General features: G+C 37.5%; 1 protein-coding gene across 2 annotated transcripts; it reads left to right on the top strand.

Annotated features, from left to right (window-relative positions):
* The first annotated feature begins 1,966 nt into the window (after nucleotides 1–1,966).
* LOC116043593 (CDK5 and ABL1 enzyme substrate 2-like) lies at nucleotides 1,967–12,391 on the top strand. Of its 2 annotated transcripts, XM_031290399.2 has the most exons (9): nucleotides 1,967–2,574; nucleotides 3,056–3,148; nucleotides 5,219–5,296; nucleotides 5,448–5,547; nucleotides 5,664–5,832; nucleotides 5,939–6,036; nucleotides 7,402–7,508; nucleotides 7,673–7,877; nucleotides 11,473–12,391. In XM_031290399.2, the coding sequence occupies exons 1-9, from the start codon at nucleotides 2,033–2,035 to the stop codon at nucleotides 11,611–11,613; spliced, it is 1,533 nt and encodes a 510-aa protein (XP_031146259.1). In that variant the 5' UTR covers nucleotides 1,967–2,032; the 3' UTR covers nucleotides 11,614–12,391. The 2 variants fall into 2 exon arrangements, with proteins under 2 accessions (XP_031146259.1, XP_031146260.1); XM_031290400.2 differs by lacking the exon at nucleotides 5,219–5,296.
* The last annotated feature ends 83 nt before the right edge of the window (nucleotides 12,392–12,474 follow it).

The raw sequence follows: 12,474 nt of genomic DNA, 5'->3' as shown, positions 1-12,474 counted from the left end.
ATAGATAGATAGATAGATAGATAGATAGATAGATAGATTTCAAACCATCTAAAGAAAAGATTTAGATTGCAGATGCAGATTGATTGATTGTTCTGCATTGGATTAGTGGCTCTGAGTTTGTCACTACTACCTACAGTACTGTATATCCACGAAGGTCAGTATGGCCTCCTAACAGACAAACTATACTCTCAAACGCTGAGTACACTCTTTGGCATGCTGTTTGTAATTAAACTGTGAATGAGTTAGATCAGTCTGTCAATTGATCACTTCCTTTTAGGAGTTAGAAAAGCTTTCACAGTTTCTGTCTCGGAGGAAAATATTCAAGCATCGTGTTTGCAAGTCAATGTGGTGTGAAAGCAACATCTAAATCCTATGCAAAGTGTCCAATTTAACTCCTATTGCTGCAGTGTAATGAGAGAATAAGTAGATTGTTTCCCATTCCTCTGACTTGTTCACAAATGTTAAATGGATAGCTGGTGACTTTTAGACCACCTAATGGTGGGCATCTGTGATTTATTAACATAACATACTTGATGGTTTATAAGGATGTGCATGAACATTTATCAATAGACAACCTAAATGTATAACTGTAATATTACCAAATAGAAAGCATTAACACCAGGCAGAGAAAACAACTAACTAACTAACTAACTAACTAAGTTTAACTAAGTTAAGTACTAATTGCATTATTACAAATAGAAAGCATAAACCTGGATGTAAAACAACTCCCTCCAAATCAACTACAATAAATCCGACTTGATCATCATCGGCCCGAAATCCCTCACAAAGAACACCCATAACTTCGGTCTCACTGTCAACAACTCCACCCTGTCTCCATCCCGACATATCCGTAACCTGGGAGTCGTCTTCGACAGCAATCTCACTTTTGAGAACCACATCTACCAAATAACCAGAACTGCCTTCTTTCACCTCAAAAACATTGCCTGTCTCCGCCCATCACTCACCTTTTCTGCTGCTGAAATTTTGATTCACGCCTTCATTACTTCCAGAATTAACTACTGCAACAACATCCTCTATGGTTCACCTGCAAAAGCCTTAGATAAACGCCAAAACATCCAAAACTCTGCTGCCCGTCTCCTCAGCCACACCCGTTCCCGTGATCACATCACTCCTGTCCTTCAGAACCTCCACTGGCTCCCTGTTTCCCAACGCATCCAGTTTAAAGTCCTCCTCCTCACCCACAATGCCCTCCATAACCAGGCTCCTTCCTACCTCACAGACCTGCTCCACCGCTACAATTCCCCCCCGTAACCTCCGCTCCTCTGACGCAAACCTCATCTCCCCACCACTCAGGACCAAGCACAGTACCTGGGGTGACAGAGCTTTCTCCATTGCAGCCCCCTCCCTCTGGAACTCCCTACCCATACACATCCGTGACCGTACTGACCTGGGTACATTCAAAACACACCTCTTCAGATTAGCTTTCCACATACAATAGTCTTACATTTCTCATCTGATAGTTACTTGTTTTATGTGTTGTTTTTTTTGCTTATCTGTTTTTAATGAGCTATATGTGCTGGTTTTACTGTAGAGTGTCTTTGAGTACCATGTAAAGCGCTATATAAATCAAATGTATTATTATTATTATTATAAACACCAGCTAAAGGAATAGTTCTACACCAAAACATGTTTTCTTTTTTTAATGATGGCTTTTAACTGATCTAAATCATTAGTAAATTATGTATTAACATGAATAAGGACATTAGTTACTGCTTATAAATCCTACAAAAAGTTTTTTGTACACAATTTTATGTAATTAATTTTAAGCTTTGATTAAAAAAGTTGTTTTAATCAGTTCATTAAAAAAAAAAAAAAATCTGTCATCAAATTTAATTGGTGAATTTGGTGAATACTTTCTTTGTTTCCAGAGCACCTCCCACTATTATATTAGACCCAATCAACTGCGAGCAAGATACATAACTGCCACCACAGCCAATCCGCGCACGGAGGGGCTGGGCTAATGCTGTGTGTTTAGTTGCCTTTGCGTTCAACTGCCACATTTCAAACTAGAATGGCGACCGCTGTCTGCGGTTTGCAGTCCAACGGCAGTAACAGTAAATCAGTTAAAACACACAGAGAGCACCGGAGGAAAACGAAAGACTCCAGGAGGAGACAAGCGGCTTTGTTGTTCCTTAATAATATCTCACTCGACGGACGACCCCAGTGTCAGCCTAGCGATGAAAACAACGACCAAAAAGCCGCCGAGGAGCAGCGACTCAGGGAAAGAGACGGCGGCGCAACGGTCGTGCCCCTGCCGTCGGCAGATAGCCAAGAACCGGTCGCCCAGGTGACAAAACCCGCGGCGACAGGTAGTGGCTCGTCCTCCAGTTTTCCAGGGGTAGTCAGTCCTACCCGACCTTCTTTGGTAATGTCTCAGGCACCTGCTGGGGCAAACGAAGTATTTTTGGAGGGTGGCAGTGCGGCCGAGACGCAAACCCCGGACACCCCTCTGTCTCCTGTTCCTGCCGGACACCAGCCCTGCTCCCGTGTCAGGTCAACGCCCGCCGCTCTGAGCCCGGTCCCGACCGGTAATTCTGTGGATTCACGGCAGAGGTGAGGATAGTAGTGGTCGGTGTTTCAACATGGGCCTTTAAACAGGCTACTCACTTCCGCATGAAATGAAACCACCAGGTATAATGAGAGGAATTCACTTTCATTCTCTGTTCCAGTATTTTCTGCATAAATAATATGGGATATCTAACGCTAGATGGAGTATATTATTGCTAGGTTGTTTCACTACCTTACGTTGAACAGGGTTGATTGATGCCTTGTGTTATTAGTCTTGGATACAAATCACTGCCACTTGTCTGCTCTAAAATAAGACACACCTTTTGTATCATTTGTCAGGTTTATGATGTGAGCTGTTTTGAGAAAATACCGTAATGAATCTCGACCCTTTTCTTCGGCTTTGCCTCCAAATTTGTGATGCTAAAGAGATTTACATCACAGATTACCGATTGAGCCGTATCATGTGAAGGTGCCTTTTGTTTGTTTGATGCATAAATGAAGTGTGTCTTACTTGATTTCTACTCAGGTTAAGGAATGTCTCTGGTTCTCCTGGACCTAAAGTGCCAAAGAAAGTCCACTTCATCAAAAGTATGAGGCAGTACGATACCAGGGGATCTAGGTGAGTCTCCAATCTACATAACAAATACATTTTACATGCTATATACAATAGAGGAACCCATGAGGAAGGCTGCACTAATTTTTCTGTCAGAAAAATGTAATACAAACAAAAGCTGCTTTATTTTGGACTCTGAAATATGCCTTTAACTCACAAGCAGTGTTATACCCCTGCTTTAAAGCTGCTTAACTCTGGCACAGAGACTTAGTTTGGCTTGCAGAGGAATAATAGCAGTACAACTGCTGCGTGGTGACTGCTACAGTAAATTTAATCACCATTGGAAGCTTTGCAAAAGCCAAAAGAGGTGCAGTGTAGAAATGTAACACCCTATATTGCAGCAACAGTAAGCTTACTCCACAGCATGATGGGACTGAAATAAAACACTGTTGTTATGTCGGTTGACACTGTTATAAAACAGTGTGGTATTTGTTTGGATTTATTTTTTGGAATATTTTCATACTCTTCTATCATACTGCCCTTAGATACTGAAAATAACATGTCCATATGTTTTTTTTTTTTTCACTAGCCAAACCATTTGTTTTTGACTTCCATTTTTTACATTCCTCCTCCACTTTACTAACATGTCATGCCCACATACATGTAATGTGTCATGTGTTTTCTGCTGGTGTGTGCAAAACAATGATTAAGCAATCCTAAATTGCCCCACAGGTCTGAGTTTTAGTTTCTGTTTATGGCAGTGCATTTTACTTACTGAGCTGAAGCAAAGCTATCTGGGTCATATAACTAAGCTAATTAACACAAGTAGATTTCTGTGCTGCAATATTGTCCCCTGTAAGAGATTTGATATCTCTCCCTGGTGTGTGTGTGTGTGTGTGTGTGTGTGTGTGTGTGTGTGTGTGTGTGTGTGTGTGTGTGTGTGTGTGTGTGTGACGCACTGTTGTGTTCAGTGGTTGTAAATAGATGGTGAGTGGTTTGTTGTCCACATTTTTGTCCCAACACTAGCGTTCTAGTTTTAGTCAGTGCAGCTCTTAGCCCCAGTTTGTGCCTACTTACTTTTGAACCACAGAGATAAGCATCAGATTTTTCTAAAATTAAATAACCCACAAACTTTACAAACCCAATAGGAGGTTTACGATTAGTTGATTGACAGAAAGTTGATCTACTACTACTAACAGTCTTGATAATTTATTAATGATAAAAAATATATCCTATTTTCAGCTACCTTAATTAGGAGATACAATCGCAACTTTATTGTTGGCAGACAAAATGTTTTTTTTCTTCTTCAGAACAGCACTTCTATAGCTAGCTAGCTACAACCTTCTTTGTTTTTAAAATATTGGTGGTTATATATTTTTGGGAGAATCAGATGCTTATCTCGAGGGCTGAAGAGCAATCAAAGACTTTTTTCATTATCGGTTAATTTGCTTTTCAATTCACTCTGTGGTTTCAGTGACGTGATATACTTTGAATGAGTACGTTGTTCCTCTCACAGTTGAGTAGAAGGTCCTTAATGCGTGCACACTGCTGTAATGTGGACTGAATGTGGACAGATGTGGCCCAGACCACCTCCGAATGTGAGTGTTTGGATCTCAATACTTTGAATGAGTACGTAGTTCCGCTCAAAGTTGAGTAGGCGGTCTTTAATAGGATCATTCCCGTTCTCACTGATATTATAATGTGGAGACTCCGTGGTTCAAACCACCTCCAAATGTGGTTTTTGAGAGCCGATCTCAATGCGTCCTTAGAAAGTTTTCACCTGTCCACGTGTGATCTGATCACTCAGGAAGGATGTTAATGGTAGGTGGAATCGGGTGAATGTGTCCTCAATGAGCCCTGGGTGCATTCACACCTGTACCTAGAGCTGTTCCTTTGTGATCATATTACTCAGATCAGATTTTAATACCAGGTCAATATGGGGCCATTAATAGCTGTTCAGCTTCGGTAGTGACTCAGATCAACATAGAAGTGGCTCAGTGACTGATTGTCAGTGCAGCTCCAGCGATGATGAATATCTTGAGTACAGTAGCTGTTCAGTAGCAGTGACTCTGTGGCTGTGGCTTGTAGACTGACACACCATCTGTTTTGTCTGCCTGTACTTGCTGTGTCTTGCAGGATCGTGCTGATTTGTGCCAAGCGGTCGCTATATGCTGCTTTCTCAGTGCTGCCCTATGGAGAGAGGGCTCACCTCAGGTACAAAGAAAGCACCATCCCAAGCAGAGAACACCCACCAATCGCTTTTATGTTTTCATCATCCTGTGTGATTCATCGTTCATCAGAAAGGGGCAGTGTGAGTTCATTGTGCGGTGAAAATGACAAAATGTCTGTGACTCTTTCTGAACAGTGATCCTAAGCTGGAGACTCAGAGACAGAGGCTGTCTTCTGTGGTGGCTGCTGACCTGCTTCCTTCCCTGGAAGGTGTGGAGCTTGCAGACTATGGCAAGGTAAATGATGTCTGTGTGACATGCAGTATAGTACCATGATGAAGAGAAGTACTGTCATTACTCAGATAAATCTGCTTGATTTTAAGGTTGTTGACCGTCTTATTTTCCCTCCTCAGGTGGTGTCATACGCTCAACTCCTTTATCCGACCAACGCCTTGGTGAGACAGAAGAGTGGCAGTGCTCCAGAGAACGGTACGGCTCTCACCCCTCAGTCCCGTTTCCGTGGCAATGGGCAGAGGAACTTTACCCCGGCTCGTGTGAACAGCAGCGTGGCACAGGACCAATGTATGGCTCCAATTTACACCAACAGACACACATCTGCTTCTTTACTGTTTAACTGACCTCAATTAGTTATTGTTGTTGCACACTCCGTTTGTTTGTGTTTTTTCAGGTATAGAGGAGGTGGTAGAGTACGATCCTAACCTGCTCAGTGACCCTCAGTGGCCCTGTGGGAGACATAAGAGAGTTCTGATATTTGCATCATACGTGGTGAGAGTTTGTTTGTTTACATGCAGTTAAATATTCAGGATACAGACGGCTTTCTCCAATAAGCTCATTTATTAACAACGAGAAAACTAGATTTTCATAGTCCGGATAAGGGATTATAGTAACTTGGTTTCTCCTGGTAGCTTCAGGTAGATGCGCGTGACAAAGACTGCAGACAGGGAAAGTAACAGCAGAGCTGGTGGATGTAAGGAGAGGATGTTACATGTAGTAATGCGACTTTATATTTAAAATAATTCCTTTCAAAGTTCGACTAAAATGTTTTTGTATCTGATTATGGGCTTTTGGGAGACCTTAACACACCTGTAAACTAATTGGATTGTGCGTGTTTGAGGCTGAGTTTCAGCATAATCAGACCTGTAGCAAACACTGTCAGTACTGCAAGCTAAAGTAACTAGGAAGCTAATCGACTTATAATGGGTAAGTGAAGATTTTAGCAAAAACTTAAATGAATTAGTCATTTGTCATTGGTTATTCCATATGGAAAGCACTAAAAAATGTAATATGATAATAAATAATTCTAGGCCACACCGTCCCATCTGGGTTTCCATCATACTATCAGTGAACCAAAATAATAAATTGCATTCTATGTGGTTAGGGCTGGGTGATATGGAGAAAATGGGATATCACGATCTCGATTTTGCGACAATATTGTAGGTCTGACAATTGGTGCTTTACAAATATTTACACAATGAGATTTGTGATAAATAATCATCAGTAATGTGGATATAATGATTAACTGGGTAAAGGCAAATGATAGAACTGTGAGAACAGTCTGGTAAGTTCAGAAAATGACATCACTTTACTGTAATGCAGTCTTTAAAACCAGGAAAGACAACTTTTGTGTCATATTACGATATCCAAAATCTAAGACGATATCTAGTTTCATTGATATATTTTACTGCTGACATACATGTAAAAAAAAAAAAAAAAAAAAAAAATCAGAACCAACGTAGCCATGCTGGTTTCTTTAGTGCTTGTTGTAAATGCACCTCTCTTACATGGACTGTCCTTATTAGTTTCAGAAACTAGGGACAGGGCCATTTTTAATTTGAGATTGAAATTGTTCTGATGACATCTGTAAAATTAAGCAGATCTCCACTTCTAAATCAACCTCCAGCACTGTTGGAGTAAAATACACCCATTATGTCCCATTCACATGACTTTTATTGCTGCGGAGTAGATCATGTCACAAGACGGTAACCTCTAGTATGAGTGTGTGTGTGTGAAACGGTTATTACCTACCGAGGCAGTTCATATACGCAACTGTAAAACTTTATTGCAGCTGTAATTCATGCTGACACAAGTCACTTCTGTACTGACATGCTGATTTGTTTTTCATCTCTGCAGACGACTGTCGTCGAGTATGTGAAACCATCTGATCTGAAGAAGGACATGAATGAGACTTTCAAGGAGAAGTTTCCTCACATCAAGCTGACTTTGAGCAAGATAAGAAGGTACAGATAGATTACACCCCCCCTTGGAATGTCCTCTAACAGCCTTTTGAAGGCTGAAACTTGTTGTACCTCTCTCCACAATTCCTTGTGGTTGTTAATCTGGTTCAAACACAGTGCACTCTTTCTTAGGAAGCCAATCAGTAACTGTGACTTCTCTCCACTAGCCTGAAGAGGGAGATGGGGGCCATGAGCGAAGACTGCGGTCTACAGCCGGTCACCATAGCGATGGCTTTTGTTTACTTTGAGAAGCTGGTGCTGAAGGGACGCCTCAACAAGCATAACAGGAAGCTGGTGGCGGCGGCGTGTGTGCTGCTGGCAGCAAAGATCAGCAGCGATCTGCGGAAGCCAGAAGTCAAACAACTCATCGATGTAAGTAAAGTTTCCACAGAAACAGATCTCACTGGAGAAACGTAAAAACAATGCAGGACACATTGGCCTGTAACCCTCATGCATGTTAGCTTCTTGTCTTACCTGGGGCCTGATAAACAGTAAATTCATCAAAGTCAGTGCCCATAACGCTATTTTCCAAGCGACTGTAGCTTTCGTAATTCACAGAGTTTTCATGGTAAATCGGCCGTCGAGGCTTTTGTCGCTGTTTGTCACTCTGCCTGAGGAGAAACTGCTGGACTCGCGCTGCTGTTTATTTGGTTGCCATGACTTTGGGAGTGATGACGTCCTGTCACTGTCCCAGTTGCTCACCCTCAAAGGGGAGAGAGAGCGGATGACTGTTCTCTTGAGTTCGTGGAGCAGACAGCTCTGCAGAGTCGTATAATTACGACTTCATGACATTTTTTAAAATACTGGAAGGAGGGTGCTGTGTTTTTGTGATCGTTAGGAGCCGAAATTGTAATCACGAATAAAATTCAATTAATTGCACAGTCCTACTATACAAAAGCAATTGAACTCAAAATTACAAGGCAAAAGTGGCCTAGTGGTGTAATTAATAGCAGAAAAGTCAGCAATGTATATGTAAACAGTGTACATTAGAATAATATTTATGATTGAGTAATTATACCTAATCATTACGTTGTGTTTGTCTGTGTTTATATAGAAATATTTTTGAAATAATATAGTAGTGTATAATTTTCAAAAACGGTATAACTGATAAACATAATACAATACAGTATAATATAGTATGCAATATTTACCAAACATTATTCTTCTGATGCACCATATTCAGCATTGGAAACAAAAACATGCTCTTGTTAAAGAAAAAAGCTGAATTATTAAACTGGTTAATGTTGAAGAACTGTAGCTCCTCCTAACTCAGCTGCTGCTTACATTTTAACAATGTTTCCATTTAAACATTGATTATACACACTACGTACTACACTACATTTGCATTAGCAGTGACTTAATTCAGCTCTGATTCGGCATTGGGAGGGTGATGAAAATTAAAAACAGTAAACCTGGATTTCTTACATGCATTGTGTCCTGTGAGTCCCAAACTGTTTAAATCCCACGTGGGAATGCTATTATGTAGAGAAGTACAGAATGTACCTGCATTCAATGGCTATTGCCTAACAAAATGGCAACCACTAATAGTAACAAAACAGATTTCATTAAAATCTCAAGGATTATAACTTTAACATGGGCTAGTTTGCATTAATTTAGCTGCATTGTAAATTATAAAGTCTTAATTAGTAAACATATGCCATAAACAAATTCATAAAAATTTTCACAGTATGTCAAAAAAAAGGAATATACAAAATATCAAATACTTTCATAATATAGCGTTTCATTAAAAGTCAGTCAAAAGTCATAGTACAGTAAGTCATAAAAAAGTCATAGTATGGCATTCAAATGTCAAAAAAGTCATATTGTAACTGAGTATAGTATGTCAGTAGAAAGTCATAGTATAGTAGTATGTCATGAAAAAAGTTATGGTATGTCATAAAATAAAAAAATTCATAGTAAAGTATGCCATAAAGTCATAGTATTGTATGTCATGAAAATATAAAACATCATAGTATAGTACGTTATAAAAAGTCATAATTTAGTATGTCATAAAATATAAAAAAGTCATAGTATAGTATTTAAAAAAGGCATAGTATAGTATGTCATAAAAATGTCATTAAAAAGTGATAGTACAGTATGTCATAAAAAATAAAGTCATAGTATGTCATAAAAAGTCATAGTATAGTATGTCATAAAACAATAAAAAGTCATAGTATAGTATGTCATAAAAGTCATATTATAGTATGTCATAAAAATATTTAAAAAAGTCATAGTATTGTATATCATAAAATATTAAAAAGTCATAGTATAGTATTTAATAAAAAAGTCATAGTATAGTATGTCATAAAAATATAAAAATACATAGTAAAGTATGCCATAAAAAGTATTAGTATTGTATGTCATAAAATATTAAAAAGTCATAGTATTGTATGTCATAAAATATAAAAAAGTCATAGTATAGTATGTCATAAAAAATTAATAAAAGTCATAGTATGTCATAAAAAATAAAGTCATAGTATGTTATAAAAAAGTCAAAGTATAGTATGTCATAAAAATATAAAAAGTCATAATATAGTATGTCATAAAAAGTCATACTATAGTACTTTATAAAAGTCATAAAATAGTATGTCATAAAAATGTCATAGAAAGTCATAAAATAGTATGTCATAAAAAGTCATATAGTATGTCATAAAAGTCATAGTATAGTATGTCAAAAGTATAAAAACCTCAGAATAGTATGTCATAAAAAGTCATAGTATAGTATGTCATAAAAATATAAAAATTCATAATAAAGTATGCCATAAAAAGTCATAGTATAGTACTTTATAAAAGTCATAAAAAGGTCATATTATAGTATGTAATAAAATATTAAAAAAGGTCAAACTATTGTATGTCATAAAAGCATAAAAAGTCATAGTATAGTACTTTATAAAAAGTTATAATTTAGTATGTCATAAAAATATTAAAGTCATCATTTAGTATGTCATTAAAAATATAAAAAAAGTCATAGTATTTAATAAAAAAGCCATAGTATAGTATGTCATAAAAATTTCATAAAAAAGTCAGTATAGTATGTCCTAAAAAATAAAAAGTCATAGTATAGTATGTCATAAAAATACAAAGAAAAGTCATAGAAAGTCATAAAAAGGGTCATATTATAGTATGTAATAAAATATTAAAGGTCAAACTATTGTATGTCATAAAAGCATAAAACGTCATAGTATAGTACTTTATAAAAAAGTCATAATTTAGTATGTCATAAAAATATAAAAAAGTCATAGTATATTATGCCATAAAAATGTAAAATGTAATAGTATAGTATGTCATAAAAAAGTCATTGTATAGTATGTCAAAAGTATAAAAAAAGTCATAGTATAGTATGTCATAAAAATATAAAAAGTGATAGTATAGTAAGTCATAGAATAGTATGTCATGAAGTCATAGTATAGTATGTCATAAAAATATAAAAAGTCATAGTATAGTATGTCATAAAAATATAAAAAAGTCATAGTATAGGATGTCATGAAAATATAAAAATTCATAGTAAAGTATGCCATAAAAAAGTCATAAAATATAAAAAGTTATAGTATAGTACTGACATTTATCCAGCTAACAGTGCTGCCAAAACGACAGGAAAGGGGAGAAAATACTAAAGCCGCTTCACAGACCACAGGGACCACAGGGCAGACCAGTGAGGAGCTGGTCGTGACCAGTGTCTTTAGCGCCCCTAGTGGCAGTGACCACTGGTCTGTGCCAGACCACAGAATCGGCTACAACCCCCTCTCTAAAAATATAAAAAGTCATAATATAGTATGTCATAAATAAAGTCATCATGGTCACTATGGAAAAAATAAACATTTCTTTTGGATGCATGGGCATCAAACAGGGCATACTTAATTTTTAGGGCGTATGATCATCTGCATGTTATATATTTTTTGTTTACATTTTTAGACTCTTACTACATCGTAATATGTATTCTTCTGTTTTTCTGCCTGTGGACAAGCAGAAGCTGGAAGAGCGTTTCCGTATCAACAGACGGGAGTTGATTCCTCTGGAGTTCCCGGTGCTGGTTGCCTTGGAGATGGGACTTTACCTCCCCGAGAGCAAAGTCATGCCGCACTATCGCAGGCTGGTGCAGCAGGGTTAGACTGGACATGGTGATGTCTGACATTTTCTGGTTTCATTAATAACATCAGCAAGTGTGAGTGTGGTAAGGTAAAGGACTGTGTGTGGTGGTGGATCGACCAGTTTATACACTGTGGTATTTGAAACAAATAATTCTGGTAGTATTTATTTTCAGTCAGTCAGTTGTGACTTAAGTCTTACTCACTGTATATTGAGGATAACTAGTTTACACTCACATATTTTAAGACTTAATGGCATGCTCTCTGAATGTGTTTTTGTACGTGTGACGTTCTGATGTCGATGCAGTCATGAACTCTATGTTAGAGATGTTTTATGAGCACGTTAATTGTGCTTTTATTTTGGTTTTCTGTGACCGATTTCTTTTGGTACGTCCTTGTATTCTATTTAAATGAAACATACGCTGTGATGTTTGTGGAATACTTTTCTCCTGCACCTTTCTTACTACTATACACAGTCTGTATTCTATTTATTATGAATGACAAAGAACCATACTGTTGATTTTGTAAATGCCTTTTTAAACCCACTGTGACATTGAAGTGTTTTTAGCCATTTGACTCATACATGATACTGTAGATTGTTGGTGGAAAACATGATTTTAGTTTGTTGTTAGAGAAGGATGGAAGTGACCTTTTATTTTTGTCCAAAAAAACAATGTTGTATCAGACTCTTGTGGCAGCTGTGTGTCCAGACAGAAACAGGATTGTGATGGCATATTATTTATAATAAATGTTTTTTTTTAATCTTTCATGTCCTTAACCAGGGATATGATATTTTTCTTTTAAAACACTGCACTGGAATTTATTCCTTGTCAGGCTAGTTGTTGTATTTTTCAGTTCTCAGGAATTTTTCTTTCTCATATCTT

This window comes from Sander lucioperca, chromosome 12 (genome assembly GCF_008315115.2).
Source record: "Sander lucioperca isolate FBNREF2018 chromosome 12, SLUC_FBN_1.2, whole genome shotgun sequence".
Lineage (NCBI taxonomy): Eukaryota > Metazoa > Chordata > Actinopteri > Perciformes > Percidae > Sander > Sander lucioperca.
Note: the sequence above shows the minus strand (reverse complement) of the source record. Positions and strands in the feature narration are given on the sequence as shown.